The 17,070-nt window shown below is 42.2% G+C and overlaps 1 protein-coding gene across 1 annotated transcript in view; it reads right to left on the bottom strand.

Annotated features, from left to right (window-relative positions):
- Positions 1-2,392: 2,392 nt before the first annotated feature.
- The window catches only part of MYO1H (myosin IH), a 190,911-nt gene continuing 176,233 nt past the window's right edge, over positions 2,393-17,070 (bottom strand). The window contains exons 29-32 of the mRNA XM_077295901.1: positions 10,825-10,895; positions 9,885-9,982; positions 8,731-8,827; positions 2,393-2,734 (exon numbers count right to left, since the gene is read on the bottom strand). Coding sequence (XP_077152016.1) covers positions 2,711-2,734; positions 8,731-8,827; positions 9,885-9,982; positions 10,825-10,895 — 290 coding nt within the window. The 3' untranslated portion in view covers positions 2,393-2,710. The remainder of the gene's footprint in view (positions 2,735-8,730; positions 8,828-9,884; positions 9,983-10,824; positions 10,896-17,070) is intronic.

The raw sequence follows: 17,070 nt of genomic DNA on the forward strand, positions 1-17,070 counted from the left end.
CTGTTCAGATTTGGCACCCCGAACATCGGGTGTTTCCCACGCTGTTATCTGCATGACACAAGAAACACCGCGGCTCTGATCGATGGTAAGATTATTACCGCCGGTCAGAGTGCCAGCAGTTTTGACCGGCTGTAAAAAGTTTACCTCCTGTCACAGAGGCTTCGGTTGATGTGAATACTACTCCCATCAGCCTACACCTTGTGCTGCTAATAACAGCAAGAGCAGGCACAGCTGATGAGAGTATTCATCAGCCTGCACTATAAATAAATAAATACATTTAAAAAAAAAAAAAAAAAAAAAAAAAGGCGTGTGGTCTATTTTTGGTAACCAGCATGGCATGGCAAAGCTGACAACTGCGGGCTTCAACCCTCAGCTGTCAGCTTTTTCTTGGCTGCTTATCAAGGATAGAGGGGACCCCACAATGCTTTTTTAGTTATTTAAGTTACTAATTTAAAAAATGGCGTAGGAACAGCCCCATTTTTGACAACCAGCCAAGCTAAAGCAGACAGCCGGGGGCTGGTATTCTCAGGCTGGTGAGGGGCCATGGATATTGGCCCCTCTTAGCCTAAAAAATAGCAGCCCACGGCCACCCCAGAAAAGACACTTTGCCCAGCTCTTCTCACTTGCCATGTGGCGGTGGCGGTGGCAAGTGGGTTTCATATTTGTGGGGTTGATGTCAACTTTGTATTTTCAGGTGATATCAAGCCCAGCAGTTAGTAATGGACAGGCGTCTCTCCATTACTAACCCCATAGTCATATGGTTAGTAAAAAATACCCTGAATAAAGTCCTTTATTTGAAATAAAAATATACACCGTTTTAGAAATTTATATTAAAAATAACAAACATAGTTATACTCACCTAATGCCCATTCCATTGAAGCCCTGATGCCCTGTAAAAAAAACAGAAAATAATAAATTACAAAAATACTCACCTAACGCCCATTCCATTGAAGCCCTGGTCTCCCGTAAATAAATAAATAAAAAACAATATCCCTCACCTGTCCCCACTACTGCCGTAATCCATGTCCACAGTACACCATGAGAAAAGGTCAAATGAGGTGCTCGTGCTCTGAGGCGGCATGGGGGGGGGGGGCTTTATGTGGTGCTCTGCTTACATATTTATCTGCATGACTTATGACAGGTCACCGATTCCTCAATGACCTGCCCCCTATTTTACATACTGTATATCTTATTGTTTTTGAAAAGAAAATAATTTTACATTCATCATGCAGACGCCTGCGCTGTAGCATGATCGGATAATATCCATATTTTCATTTTATTTAGTAATATAAATTTCTTGAGGAGAAAAACTAAAAATTTCTTTTCTCAAAATGGTGCCAACTGTGCCAGTGCCAGTTTGCTAGAGGAAAAAAAAAATTGTCTCCACCAATATGGCGCCTGCGCAGAAGTATCTATCGGCGATCTGAATTATGCTACTGCGCAGGCGCGGCCGGTGCCATTTTGAGGAAGAAATTTTTATTTTTTCCTCAAGAAATTTATATCCCTAAATAAAATAAATATAGATTGCATCATGCTATAGCGCAGGCGCCTACATGATGAATGTAATTTTGTTTTCCAAACCATAAGATATACAGTACGTAAACTAGGGGGCAGGTCAGTGAGGGATCAGTGACCTGTCAGCAGTCTGCATTATGAATATATAATAAGATCACCACATAAAGAAACTCCCACAGGCCGCCCTGGAGCACGAGCATATCATAAACTGCAAATACAGATTAAACAACAATCATAAGATGGATTTCATCAACCAAGGTATCATTTTAATCTGTATGACGGCGCTGACCTGACACTGTCCGTAGGTTACTCAGCACGATCCTGCTGACAGGTTCCCTTTAATCGCAAAACTGTTTATTATCACTTCTTTTTCCAGTGACTTATACTAATAATCCAACAAATACAGTATAAGCAACTCTTAAAAGGAATCTATCACTAAGTTTTTGCCACCAAATTTGAGAGCAGCATAATGTAGGGGCAGAGACCCTGATTCCAATGATGTCATTTACTTGGCAGCTTAGTGTAGCTTTGATAAAATCGCTACTTTTATCAGCATGAGATTAATAGATGACTAGTAAACCAGCTGCCAATTAGTCAAACATATACATGAGCTCTGTCGAACCCCGCCCACACCACTGATTGGCAGCTATCTTCTCATGTACATTGTATACAGAAATCTGCCAATCAGTGGTGTGGGCGGGGTTATACTGAGCTCAGCATTCAGAGAACTGTCAGATCTGCAGTACATAAAGCAGTGACTTTATCAAAAAGACAGCAAGCAGCTCAGTAAATGACATCACTGCAATGGAATCAGGATCTCTTTCCCTACATCATGCTGCTCTCAGATGGGGTAGCAAAAGCCTTGTGACAGATTCCCTATAATAATGCAACAGACCAAGCCAACTTTCAGTCCTAACCGGTCATTAAAATGCACCAAAAAATATTTATGGACGTCGGCATATTCCAACAATAGGTTTTTCTTTAATTTTAAAACATCATACAAAAAAAGTGTGAGATTTCGGCTCACAATCAAGCTTCATTGTCAGTGAGAAGATGTTCAGTATTGACTGCATGAAAGGTACAGTACATCAAGTCCAAACGGCATCTGCTATTAACATAGTAATGTCTTAGATATCTAACCGCCTGCTGCCCAGTCCTAGTAATCGATTTCTTCTACAGATTCTGCCACTCTTCATTAGGATTTTAACTTCTGTGATGCCTGAAATAGAGCGAGCAAATGTTAGGATTAGTTTAGTATGCAAGCTATATGAAAAAAGAATGATCATATACAGGAGGGGGTACATGCTTGCTTTCCTATCTGGGTTAAGAAAGATCAGCCCCTTTCTGTGCGCTCTTACTAGGACATATGGGCATCATAGTGAGTGATCCCCTATTAGGACCCTCCTCTAAGCCATCATGGTTGTCTTTAGGCCTCTTTCACACATCCGTTTTTAGAATCAGTCACAATCCGTCTTTTTTAGAAAAAAAAAAAAGGATCCAGCAAATGTTGCTGCTGGATCCGTTTTTTTTCTAATAGACTTGTATTAGCGACGGATTGTGACGGATGGCCTCACGTTTCATCCATTTGACGGATCCATCGTAAAGTCTTTGTCCGTCGGCCGGAGACAACAGACAAAGTAAAGTTTTTTGTGTATGTCAAAAAGTTGGACAGCGACGGATCCTGCGCCGTCCGTCGTTGGCTATAATGGAAGCCTATGGGCGCAGGATCTGTCGCTGTCCGTCAAAAGACGGAATCCAGCGACTGATTCCGTTTTTTGAAACAGAGCATGCCTGGAAGGATTTCTATTCCTTTAATGTAACCCATTTTTCCATTCAGGGTCTCTATCTCTCTCTGCAGAATTCTAGTCCTTTAAATTCATGCAGCAGCTGCTTCGACGGATCCGTCATAAAAACGGAAACAGTGCATCAGTTTTTTACAAACTGCACAGGATCCGTCTTTTCAACACTGACGGATTGTGACTGATTCTAAAAAACTGATGTGTGAAAGAGGCCTTACTAAGGCTTCTTTCACACTTCAGTTGTTTGGCGTCAGTCACCTCCGACATCGTGACGGATCGACGGATCCGTCAAAATTGTTGGGAAAACGGTTCCGACGGATCCGTTTTTTTGACGGATCAGTTATACTGATCCGTCACAAAAACGGATCCGTCGGAACCGTCACGACCGTTTTTTCATCCGTTGGATCCGTTTTTTTACTGATCCGTTTTTTAGAAGGGGAGGATCTCAATGTGATTGGCTACTGGAAACTACTGGAAAACTATATATACTGTGTATTTACATCACATCTTTGAAAGGGTTTATTAGAGAAAGTGGCAGGAAAGTGGGGGAAAAAACGGATCCGTCGAAAATAAAAACGGATCCGTTATTTGAAGAAAATGGCGGATTTAGACTGACGCCAAAAAACTGAAGTGTGAAAGAGGCCTAAGCAGTGATTTTCACAGATTTCGCCTATCCATGTGGTAAATGGACGGCCATTCATTTGCAATACTTTGTGTAACGCTACATTTTTCCTGTAGTGGCCTCTGCAAAGGGAGCCAAATTTTTCTGCTATCAGCTGATTACTGCAGCAACTTTTGTAAAGGGTCTTTCTTTGGTGCTACAGCTTTAGTCAGGCTTTTATGTGATGTTCTGTGCTATAAGGGGCACAGTACCAAACAAAGCAATAAGTATGGTGTATTTATAAATATGAAATGTAAAATGGCATGTAATGGCACATACTGTAAAAGATAACACCCTGCGAACATATACACATACAGAGAAAAACACATTCATCCTTTCCCTCAATTCCATTTTTACCTCTTTATAAGAACTATTTATCACATTGTTACTCGACATTTTCCCCAGTGTCCCATACACACTACCTCAGGATGACATAAGCTGTCCTTCAGGTCACACATCGACCTCTCACCACAACACTCTATTTCCCCTTAGAGGCATTTTTGGATTCTGCTTTTTACTTGGGCTCAAGAAAAGCTTTTACATGCCCTCAGCATATTATCCTGCCTGGACAGCTGCAACATCCCCTATGTTGCTACATATTCTGACATTTTTGCACCCGTCCAGTCCATCTGCTCTGCTTCCCAGTAAATCTGACTCTATTCTTGTTCCTCCAATATGTCTGCCATACAGATCCATTTACTGGTTACCCATCACCCAGTGAATACATACACATACGTGGCATGCCACAACCTATCCCCTGAATGCATCACTGGCCTAATCTGATACTGCTCCAAATATAACTCTCAAGACTTCTTATTTACATCTCCACTGTAGGCAGATCTTTAAGCGACTTTGTCACCCCTGGACGATTTTGAGCTATTGCTATAGGCATACAGGTAATAGGATGGTTAAACCAGTCTTACCTGTATGCCTCATAGCCGCAGTGTAGATCCTGAGAAATGCAGTTTTAATGTTTTATGTTAATGATTTCTTCCAGGTTTCGGGGCTTGCAGTGCCTACTCTCTTCATTATAATGGTACCTCCCTCCTATGTGCGTCGATCTGTGACTTACAGCTGCGGCGCTGTAATCCCGTTCATGCGCCGTCCACTTGCACAGTTTTGTGAAACTTATCCTCCCTTCTATGCGCAGAGTCTTCATCGATCTGTGACAGATTCTTTTTAAGTCATAATAATGGAACCTGGTCTGGGGATGCAGTCATGGCCGAAAATGTTGACAACCTTGAAATTGTTTCAGAAAATTAAGTATTTCTCCCAGAAAACTATTGCAATTACACATGTTTACACATAGCATGCAAACCCAGCTTTCTGACACTGGACACTACATTGCGACCCAAAATCTGTTGATAATCTTCAGATTTCATGATGCCTTACACACAGTCTCAGCACCCAGTGCCAGAGGTAGCAAAATAAACACAAAACATCTTTGAACCTCCACCATATTTAACTGTAGGTGCGGTGTTATTTTCTTTGTAGACTTCATTCTGTTTTCACTGAACGGTAGAATGATGTGCTTTTACTAAAGCTCTATCTGCAGTCTAACTCTTTTATGTCTCTGTCAGCAGTGGGGACGGGACCTGGGTTTCCTGCTATATCGTTTAATGTCATTCAAATTTTGACAGATAGCTTACACTGACTCTTATGCACCCTGAGCCTGCAGGACAGCTTGAATTTCTTTGGATCTTGTTTGGGGCTGCTCATGCACAATCCAGACTCTCCTGCGTTGCAACCTTTCATCAATTTTTCTCTGCTGTCCATGTCTTGGGAATTTAGCGACAGTGCCATGGGTTGTGAACTTCTTGATTGTTGCGCGCCGTAGACAAAGGAACATCAAGATCTCTGGATATGGACTTGTAACCTTGAGATTCTTGGTATTGTTCAACAATTTGGGTTCTCAAGTCCTCACAGTTCTCTTCACCTATTTCTGTTCTCCTTGCTTAGTAGTGTGACACACACAGGTGTGATTTTCATATTACCCACTCCTATTACTTGCCAAAAGTGAGTTTGAATGAGCATCATATGCTTGACACAAAGTTGTTTACCCACAATTTTGGAAAGGTGCCAACAATTTTGTCTGGCCTATTTTGGGGGGTTTGTGTGAAATTATGTCCAATTTGCCTTTTTTTTTATCTTTTTTTTTTGTTGTTGTTCCAATGCATAGAAAGGAAATAAACCTTGTATACCTAAAGATGTGTAATTGCAATTATTATTATTATTATTTATTGTTATAGCGCCATTTATTCCATGGCGCTTTACATGTAAGGAGGGGTATACATAATAAAAACAAGTACAACTGCTACAGGAGGAGAGAGGACCCTGCCCGCGAGGGCTCACAATCTACAAGGGGTGGGTGAGGATAAAGCTGGTCATGCAGCGGTTTGGTCGATCGGTGGTTACTGCAGGTTGTAGGCTTGTCGGAAGAGGTGGGTCTTCAGGCTCTTCTTGAAGGTTTCGATGGTAGGCGAGAATCTGATGTGTTGTGGTAGAGGGTTCCAGAGTAGGGGTGATACGCGTGAGAAATCTTGTATGCGATTGTGGGAAGAGGAGATAAGAGGGGAGTAGAGAAGGAGATCTTGTGAGGATCGGAGGTTGCGTGTAGGTAAGTACCGGGAGACGAGGTCACAGATGTATGGAGGAGACAGGTTGTGGATGGCTTTGTACGTCATGGTTAGGGTTTTGTACTGGAGTCCAGGGAATATCGGGGGGACAGGTGGTTAGTCGGGCAGCAGAGTTTAGAATAGATTGGAGGGGTGCGAGAGTGTTAGAGGGGAGGCCACAGAGCAGGAGGTTGCAGTAGTCAAGGCGAGAGATGATGAGGGCATGTACTAGGGTTTTTGCAGATTCTTGGTTGAGGAATGTACAGATTCGTGAAATATTTTTTGCAATAACTTTTTGTGAGAAATACTTCATTTTCTGGAACAATTTCAAGGGTGCCACTCTTTCAGCCATGACTGTAATAGTATATTTACTTCTAGCAGGCCTATACATAGGAAATTATCAACTGACAGCTCAGAATCTTTGGAGTCGAACATCTGCGATCATTGTAACAGCAGTAAATATTAAAGGGGCTCTCTATGATGTGACAAGCCTTTTAAAGCTTCAATTACACCTACAGGTGCTTCTCAGAAAATTAGAATATCATCAAAACGTTAATTTATTTCAGTTCTTCAATACAAAAAGTGAAACTCATATATTATATAGAGTCATTACAAACAGGGTGATCTATTTCAAGTGTTTATTTCTGTTATTGTTGATGATTATGGCTTGCAGCCAATGAAAACACAAGTGTCATTATCTCAGTAAATTAGAATAATTAACAGAAAGCACCTGCAAAGGCTTCCTAAGCATTTAAAAAGGTTCCTTATTTTGTTTCTGGCTCTACAATCATGGGGAAGACTGCTGACTTGACAGATGTCCAGAAGGCAGTCATTGACACACTCCACAAGGAGGATAAGCCACACAAGGTCATTGCTAAAGAAGCTGGTTGTTCACAGAGTGCTGTATCCAAGCATATTAATGGAAGGTTGAGTGGAAGGAAAAAGTGTGGTAGAAAAAGGTGCACAAGCAACCGGGATAACCGCAGCCTTGAAAGGATTAAAAAAAGACCATTCAAAAATTTGGGGGCGATTCACAAGGAGCGGACTGTTGCTGGAGTCATTGCTTCAAGAGCCACCACACAGACATATCTAGGACATGGGCTACAAGAGTCACATTCCTTGTGTCAAGCCACTCATGACCAATATACAAAGCCAGAAGTGTCTTACCTGGGCCAAGGAGAAAAAGAACTGGACTGTTGCTCAGTGGTCCATGGTGTTGTTTTCAGATGAAAGTATATTTTGCATTTCATTCGGAAATCAAGGTCCCAGAGTCTGGAGGAAGAGGCACACAATCCAAGCTGCTTGAGGTCTAGTGTGAAGTTTCCACAATCAGTGATGGTTTCAGGAGCCATGTCATCTGCTGGTGTAGGTCCACTGTGTTTTATCAAGACCAAAGTCAGCGCAGCTGTCTACCAGGAAATTTCAGAGCACTTCATGCTTCCCTCTGCCAACAAGCTTTTTGGAGATGGAAATTTAATTCTCCAGCAGTTCTTGGCACCTGTCCACACTGCCAAAAGTACCAATACCTGGTTTAAAAACAACAGTATCACTGTGCTTGATTGGCCAGCAAACTCGCCTGACCCTAACCCCATAGAGAATCCATGGGGTATTGTCAAGAGGAAGATGAGAAACACCAGACCCAACAATGCAGACGAGCTTGAAGGCTGCTATCAAAGAACCTGGGCTTCCATAACACCTCAGCAGTGCCACAGGCTGATCACCTCCATGTCACGCCGCATTGATCCAGTAACTGATGCAAAAGGAGCCCCGACCAAGTATTGTGTGCACTTACTGAACATACATTTCAGTAGGCCAACATTTCGGATTTAAAAATAATTTTTCAAGTTGGTGTTATTATTATTTATTTATAAAGTATTCTAATTTACTGAGATAATGACTTTTGGGTTTTCATTGGCTGTAACCATAATCATCAATATTAACAGAAATAAACACTTGAAATAGATCACTCTGCTTATAATAACTCTATATAATGAGTTTCATTTTTTGTATTGAAGAACTGAAATAAATTAACTTTTTGATGATATTCTAATTTTGTGAAGTTTAGTCTAAAAAGAGGCACAATACTGATGTTCTTTCAAGAAACAAGACAATGAGGCGTGACTTCCCATGTGTAGCTTACCACAGTGAGGTGCCCATTCTTGGCCTTGTACACCTGGGATTCCGCTGCTGTTATGAAATCAATCACTGCAGTCTTGTTTTGAAAGTAAAATTTGATGCTAGGAAGTAAAAAGTAGTAATGCATTATTCTGTAATTCTAGTCTAGCAGACAGGATGTAAAATAGTTTGTGATGAACAAGTAGCAACTGCAAACTTTTACCTTAAAGGGGTAGTCTGTCTCCACTTACTTCTGTATCAGGAGGTGAGCACAGCCAGCGATGTAATATCTCCATATACCTGCTGGCTCACCTGTGCCTGGTGCAGGTATCGCACACTTGTCGTCTTGTCTACACAAGTGTGCATGAAAGTATATGTAGAAATGATGTCACCAGCAGCGCTTACCTCCCAATGATAAACCCAGGTACAGACTTTAAAGGGAAGCGGTCAGCAACCGAAACACTGTATACGCAGTTGAGGTATGTGGGTAGTGATAACAACTCCATGCACTACCCCGATGACTGGAACTGAGCGGATGAAGGTATGTTACTGTCAAACGTGATCAAATCACAATTTGCTTGCAGATTACCAGTATATTTTAGGTAAATAGCATTTTTGTAGGTGACCGGTTCCCTTTAACTATAATACATAGGTAAATCATTACACTGCCATTACATTATGCCTATAAAATGGACATTTATAAAGGCACCCCTCAGAAAAGCCCTACCTGGCATTAGTGCAAACATTGTTGTGGATCAGGCACCATTTGAACATGTAACCATAATTAATTACACATCAAATTCATCCCGCCCATCAAATTAATCAAAAGGGCAGGCAGTTTGTACACTAGAAATGCTACTTCAGTCCTAGACTGGAGTACTATTTCTGGCGCGGTGCACGTCCCTGAGAAGAGGCACCAAATTCTTTAGATGGCGCACACCTATTAATGAATTCAGTGCCTTCTAGTCCATCAGGACTGGTGTAGCACGAGTGTGCACTGTGGCAGTCTTGGATCAACTCCACAGACTGCTTAGAGCTGAGCAGCAAAGACCTCCAAGTGGAGTATCTAAAAGAAAGTCCCATCCAGTCAGCCTTGCTAGGTATGTTTTTTTTAATAGAATATAGCTGTCTGTGAGTTAATTATAATACAGATATATTTTAACATTTTTTATATATTACCATCCTTTGCATATGTTGACAGCATCTTGTTTAGAAGCCAGCATGGACAGTTTGGTGATCAACTCAAAAATATGGTCACATTGTAATACAACATCACCCTGTAATTAAAAAGAAATGTAAGTTTTCTCTGCAAGTAATTTTGGCTAAAATATTGTTAAATTGGAAATTTTCTGTTAACAGCTCTATGCAATGCTACGCATGTAAATAGTGGTACAATGCTGCCTGGCCACCTTACTGAAAGTGTGGCTACTGGCAGAAAATTAACTTATTTCCTCCTGGGAGCTGCTGGCTTCCAGCCATGGGGACAAGCACAGAACAGCTACCGCTCACTATATTTTGATGTGTACACTCCGGCTCTTTGACAGCTTGCTTTGCACCGATATGCTGCAGTGTCGGCTATCAATCAAAGTGCCAAGGCGTGCTTAATGCCACCGCTAACAATATAGAGAACTGTGACTGAAGCCTTTCTGTGCATGTCCCTATACCAAAAAGCTGACAGCTCCCAGGAGGGGAAAAAGTTATTTTCTCCTGGTAGCCACGCTCTCAGTAAGGCGTCCAGGCAGCATTCTAACGCTATTTACTTGCAGATTAACCCTTTATCTACAGGTAACTAGCATTATCCTAGGCGACAGGTTCCCTTTAGATGGTCATTTAGATATAATAGTTCTGTCCTCATACCGCATGCTCGTCTGCAGCATATCACGTTTAAACTAAAAATCTGCCCTCGACAAGTATAATTGCCCACATAAAAAATCTAATCAGCCGACAATCTGCTCCTCGTTTACTCATGTAAATGCACAACAAACAGATATTCTTTCAGTTTTCATAAATCTGCTCTTTAGTATTTACAAAAATACTTAACTTTCTAAAAAAAAAAAGGAAAATTTCCACATGCAAAGTTGTGAATATATCAAGGTATAAAACCAGAATTGCTTTTTACCTTCTGTTTTTTGTCTTCTGGAGGTACATGGATCACTAAGAATCCGTCACTCAAGTTACTGACAGATATTTCTAGAAAAATATATATTATGATTACATTAATCATTTACATTTACATAATTAGTTACCATTATGCCATTGCATACCATCCTCTTCTTTATACCAGTCATAAACGCAAAATTGTGTAATTGTTTTTATTACAGTTCAAGGTTTGCGCCTGCTGATAAGCTCCTGTCATTTTGTAAGTGAAGTCAAGGTCGTTGTATTTAGGTGAATTAAATATTTAAATAGACTTAAAGGGGATATCCAGGACTTTAATTTAAAAAAATGTGACTAAGCACTAACAGGCATGTAGTTGCTAATATAGGGCAACTACCTGGCGCCTGTCATTGACCGCTCCTGCCAGAAATTCAGCCACTTCCTGTTGACAGAGGAACGGCTTCTCTTCCTGTTGACAGGGCAGGACTACTGGTGTCATGCTGATTGACAGCTGACTTCAAGTAGGCAGGAGGGAGCCAGCTGTCAATCAGCATGACACCAGTAGTCTCGCCCTGTCAGCATGAAAAGAACCTGCCACTGTGGTGACGTCAGCAGAAGTCTTCACTGGCAGCAAACGATGTCGAGCACAACAGGCAGGTAGGTAGCAACTACCTGCCTGTTGGTCCTTGGGCACGTTGTTTTTTTGTTTTGTTTTTAAATAAAGGAGTTGTCCACTACTAGGACAACCTCTTCTTGAACTAAATGTTTGGCCCCAATAAAATAAAAAAATATATATACCATTTTCCCGTGCCAGTTCTGTTTCTGCAGTGTCTGCACTCGCTGGGAGCTCTGGTGCATTGCAATGCATTTATACCAGCAATCAGAGTAATGAAAGTTAAAGTCCCATAGAGGGACTAAGTAAAAAAAAATGTTTTTAATTAAAAAAAAAAAAAAAAAAAAAATCTATAAATACGTATATTTATGTAAAAAAAAAAAAAGTACACACTTGGTATCGTGGCATATGGAACAACCTGATCTATAAACCTGTCACACTAGTTAACCCTGTAAAAAATAAATAAATGTGGCAAAAAACTACGCTTTTCATCATATCGCTGAACAAAAAGTGGAATAAAATGCGATCAAAAGGTCAAATGTTAATAAAATGGTATTGCTGTAAACGCCATCTTGCATCGCAAAAAAACAAGCTGTCATATCGCTCTGTCAGTGGAGAAATTGAAAAAACGATAGCTCTAGGAGTGTAGTGATGCAAAAAGATGAAATTATTTACCGGTAATGGGATGGGAGAGAGGTGATCTGCCCATCAAGGACAGGAACCTACCAAATAAAAAGGGCAAAGTTACAGAGCATGAGAGGACCTCTCAGTTATATACATATACCCTCATCAAACCATGACCTACGAAAACCATCTGAACCACACACCTTGTATCCGATTAGTGTATACCCATACCATTGGTGGGGGGATATAAGGGTGCTGTCATGGGCTCTGGAAAATCCCATTACTGGTAAGTAATTTCGTCTTTTCCTTTGTTCCATGGCTGCACAACGGAAGAGATTTACAGAGAAACAAATTCACCTTAGGGAGGGACCACTGGCTTTAGAACCCTTTTCCCAAAGGAAAGGTCAGTAGAGGTGGTCAGATCAAGCCTGCGGTGCTTAGGCTAAGTTCACACTGCTTTAGCAGCAGCCCGTTCAGCACGTACGCTAACGGGCTGCCGCTGGCGCAAGTGCCGGCGTTTGCATCCCGCTAGCGCAGATAGAGCTCTGCTAGCTCTACCGGACCCGGAAACGCTCAATGACGGCACATCGCTAGCGCACGCCCATTGTGGGCGTGCGCTAGCGATGCGTCCGCCATTGCATTCAATGGCGGCGTTAACGGACTACGTTACACCGCGTTATGCCGCGGTGTAACGTAGTCCGTTAAACGTGTCACACTAACGCAGTGTGAACCCAGCCTTACAGAAAGTTGAAGGAGAGGACCATGTTGCCACCTTACATATTGGGTCGATAGACACTTCCACTTCTCTGCTCAGGAAGTTGCAACAGCTCGAACAGAATGAGACTTTATGTTCTCTGGGACAGAACTACCGCTAGAGGTATAATAATAATTTTATCTCTATAGTGCCAACATATTCCGCAGCACTTTACATTTTAGAGGGGACTTGTACAGAGAATATTGACATTACAGCATAACAATAATCACATAAATCAACAGATACCAAGAGGAATGAGGGTCCTACTCGCAAGCTTACAATCTATGAGGAAAAGGGGAGACACGAGAGGTGGATGGTAACAATTGCTTTCATTGTTCTGACCAGCCATAATGTAATAAAATCGGATGTTCATGTAAAGCTGCATGAACCTGTGATCAACCAGAATGTGTAAAAGTACAGACACGAAAGGGCTATTAACTGCATAAAGTGAGTGAGAACATGATACGAGGTTATGAAGAAAATTTGGAATGGGCAACAGGTTTAGTTAAATGTAGAGGTGGTAGGCCAGTCTGAAGAAATGCGTTTTTAGGGCACGCTTAGGTGTAGCTTAACTTAATGGCTTACCCAATCCATCTCGCTAGGGTACCTCTTGAGACCTTTAGTCCTTTCCTTGGGCCCTGGAAGGAAACAAACCACAACTGCCTCTTCCTCCATGGTTTTGTTGCCGATATGTAATTTAACAAGGACCTCCTAACATACAGGGTGTGAAATTTTTCCTCTTTCGGATTCCTGGGGTTAGTGCAAAAGGAGGGAAGAATAATCTCCTGAGTACAATGGAATTTCATGGCTACTTTTGGAAGGTAGGTTGGATATGGTCTTAGAATAACTATCTTTAAAACTATAGGGGGGTATTAACTGATAAGGCCTGGATATCATTGATTCTGTGGGGTGAAGTCGGTGCCACTAAAATAAAGGTACCGTCACATTAAGCGACGCTGCAGCGATATAGACAACGATGCCGATCGCTGCAGCGTCGCTGTTTCGTCGTGTGGTTGCTAGAGAGCTGTCACACAGACAGCTCTCCAGCGACCAACGATGCCGAAGTCCCCGGGTAACCAGGGTAAACATCGGGTTACTAAGCGCAGGGCCGCGCTTAGTAACCCGATGTTTACCCTGGTTACCAGTGTAAATGTAAAAAACAAACAAACACTACATACTTACATTCCGGTGTTTGTCGGGTCCCCCGGCGTCCGCTTCCCTGCACGGTGATGTCACCGCTGTGCTCTGCTTTACGGCCGGCGCTGACACAGTGCAGGGAAGCGGACGCCGGGGGACCCGACAGACACCGGAATGTAAGTATGTAGTGTTTGGTTTTTTTTTACATTTACAATGGTAACCAGGGTAAATATCAGGTTACTAAGCGCGGCCCTGCGCTTAGTAACCCGATGTTTACCCTGGTTACCAGTGAAGACATCGCTGAATCTGCGTCACACACACCGATTCAGCGATGTCAGCGGGTGATCCAGTGATGAAATAAGGTGCTGGCCTTCTAGCTCCGACCAACGATGTCACAGCAGGATCCTGATCGCTGCTGCGTGTCAAACACAACGATATCGCTATCCAGGACGCTGCAACGTCACAGATCGCTATCGTTATCGTTAAGTTGTTCAGTGTGAAGGTACCTTTAGTTTTTAACTTAAGATTTTTAACAGTTGAGACCTCTAACGGTTCAAAGGGGGAGTTGGTTAACACCTCTAACACCAGGTTCACATCCCAAGGTGGAATCTTTGGACTAGGGATCAGTCTTGACCTATCAAATGCTTTAATAAATCGAACTATCCCACTGTTGCCAGCTGGGTCACAGTTATACATTGCCCGATGGCCGAGGTCTGCACTTTAAGTGGATAACCCAAGCTCTAGCCCTTTTTGGAGAAATGATAGGATAGATTTAACCGGAAAATCGTCAGCCAGTCTTTCCCCCTACCTAGTCAGGAACTTTTTCCAGGTTCTACCATACAGTGGGAAAAAAAAATATTTGATACACTGCTGATTTTGCAAGATTTCCCACCTACAAAGAATGGAGAGGTCTATAAATTTTTATCGTAGGTACACTTCAACTGTGAGACACAGAATCTAAAAATAAAAAACAGAAAATCACATTTTATGATTTTTACATACTTATTTCATGCAATAAAATGCAATTGAATTATTTGATCACATAACCAAGCAGCAAGAATTCTGGCTGTCCCAGACCTGTTAGTTTTTCTTTATAGGAAGCTCTCATACTCTGCACTCATGATCTATGTTAATTGCACCTGTTTGAACTCTTAATTACACTCCACCATGGGCAAGAGCAAAGAGCTGTCTAAGGACACCAGGGGCAAAACTGTAGTCATATCTGTGTATATAATCGTCTAAGGAGTACTGTCTGTAACGGAAATCCCGCGTCGCTGATTGTCTGGCCGCGAATTGGCTCCTCCCTACTCCTCCAGTCAGTGCCCCCTCAGTGCCAGTGTGTCGCCCCATCCCGGACCAACTTTTTACTAGTGATGCTCCCTTAACACTTGGTTTCTTCAGCGCGATTCTGCTTTTATTTATTATTAGATTACACCTGATCCCTCTGTGGTTGGCTTCTTGACCTGCGGCAGCTGTAAACCTTTGTGCATTAGCGCCACTATAATTACAGATCATTTAAAACCTGTAGACATGCACAAGGCTGGGATGGGCTACAGAACAATAGGCAAGCAGGTTGCTGAGAAAGCAACAACTGTTGGCACAATAATTCGAAAATGAAAGAAACAGAAGATGACTGTCAAAATTCCTCAAATAATCAAAATAACTTGGCACTCAGAGGATTATTTGCAAGATGATTATTCCATTTTATTTGTGCATCCAGTTAAAGAATAAACGTTTTCGGTACATACATCAGACCTTCATCAGAAATTCCTTCTTATCAAACTGGAAAAACCGCTCTCCGGGAACCTCTGTCTCCACGCCACATAGCTGGCGTTGTAAGCGCCATCCATAGCGGCGGATTTGCGCCTGCACCCAGCACAGCCTCTTCAGGAATATAGAGGCTTTCTGCCTCTCTCCTCTTGGTCCCGGGTTACCCAGCTCAGGCCTATCTGGCCTTGATATATCTACGTGCATTTTTCCAGTTTGATAAGAAGGAATTTCTGATGAAGGTCTGATGTATGGACCGAAAACGTTTATTCTTTAACTGGATGCACAAATAAAATGGAATAATCATCTTGCAAATAATCCTCTGAGTGCCAAGTTATTTTGATTATTGGATTGACGGGCTGGAAACCTGACTTGAGCACCACATAGGAACCTCGAGTGCCGTGTGCATTTTCCTTGTCAAAATTCCTCAGTCTAGGGCTCCATGCAACATCTCGCCTCGTGGGGTAAGGATGATTCTGAGCCAGGAATCAGCTGAGAACTACACAGGAGAACCTGGTCAATGGCCTGAAGAGAGCAAGGACCACAGCATTAAACATTGCCATTAGTAACACTCTACACCATCATGGATTAATATCCTTCAGGGTACATAAGACCCCCTGCTCATGCCAGTACATGTCCAGGCCCGTTTGAAGTTCACCAATGACCATGTGGATGATCCAGAGGAGGCATGGGAGAATGTCATGTGATCAGATGAGATCAAAATAGAGGTTTTTGGTATCAACTCCATTCGCTGTGTTTGGAGGAAGAAGAAGGATAACTACAACCCCAAGAACACTTTCCCAACCTTGAAGCGAGGTAGGGGAAACATGTTGGGGGTGCTTTTCTGCAAACAGGACAGACTACTCCACCGTATTGAAGGGAGGATGGATAGGGTCATGTTTTGCGAGAATTTGGCCAATAACCTCCTTCCCTCAGTAAGAGCATTGAAGATGGGTCGTGACTGGGTCTTCCTTCCAGCATGACAAAGACCCAAAACACACAACCAGGGCAATGAAGGAGTGACTCCTTAAGAAGCATTTCAAGGTCCTGGAGTGGCCTAGACAGTCTCCAGACCTGAACCCAATAGCAAATCTATCACTCACACTGTTATCCACCCTATGTTTTTGTAATCTAATACTGGAAATACCAGTTATGCTGAGGTAGGAATACATCACTCACACTGTTGCCTATCATGTGTTTATCTGATCTAATACTGGAATTATCAGTGATGCTGAGGATAGAAGAGGCCTCTCACACCGCTGTCCACCCTGTCTTTCTGATCTAATACTGGAGATGTCAAGGCACTGACACGGAGGTAAAAAGAGGCTGCTCACACTGCTGCCCATCATATGTTTTATTGATATAATATATGA

This window comes from Ranitomeya variabilis, chromosome 1, assembly GCF_051348905.1.
Source record: "Ranitomeya variabilis isolate aRanVar5 chromosome 1, aRanVar5.hap1, whole genome shotgun sequence".
Lineage (NCBI taxonomy): Eukaryota > Metazoa > Chordata > Amphibia > Anura > Dendrobatidae > Ranitomeya > Ranitomeya variabilis.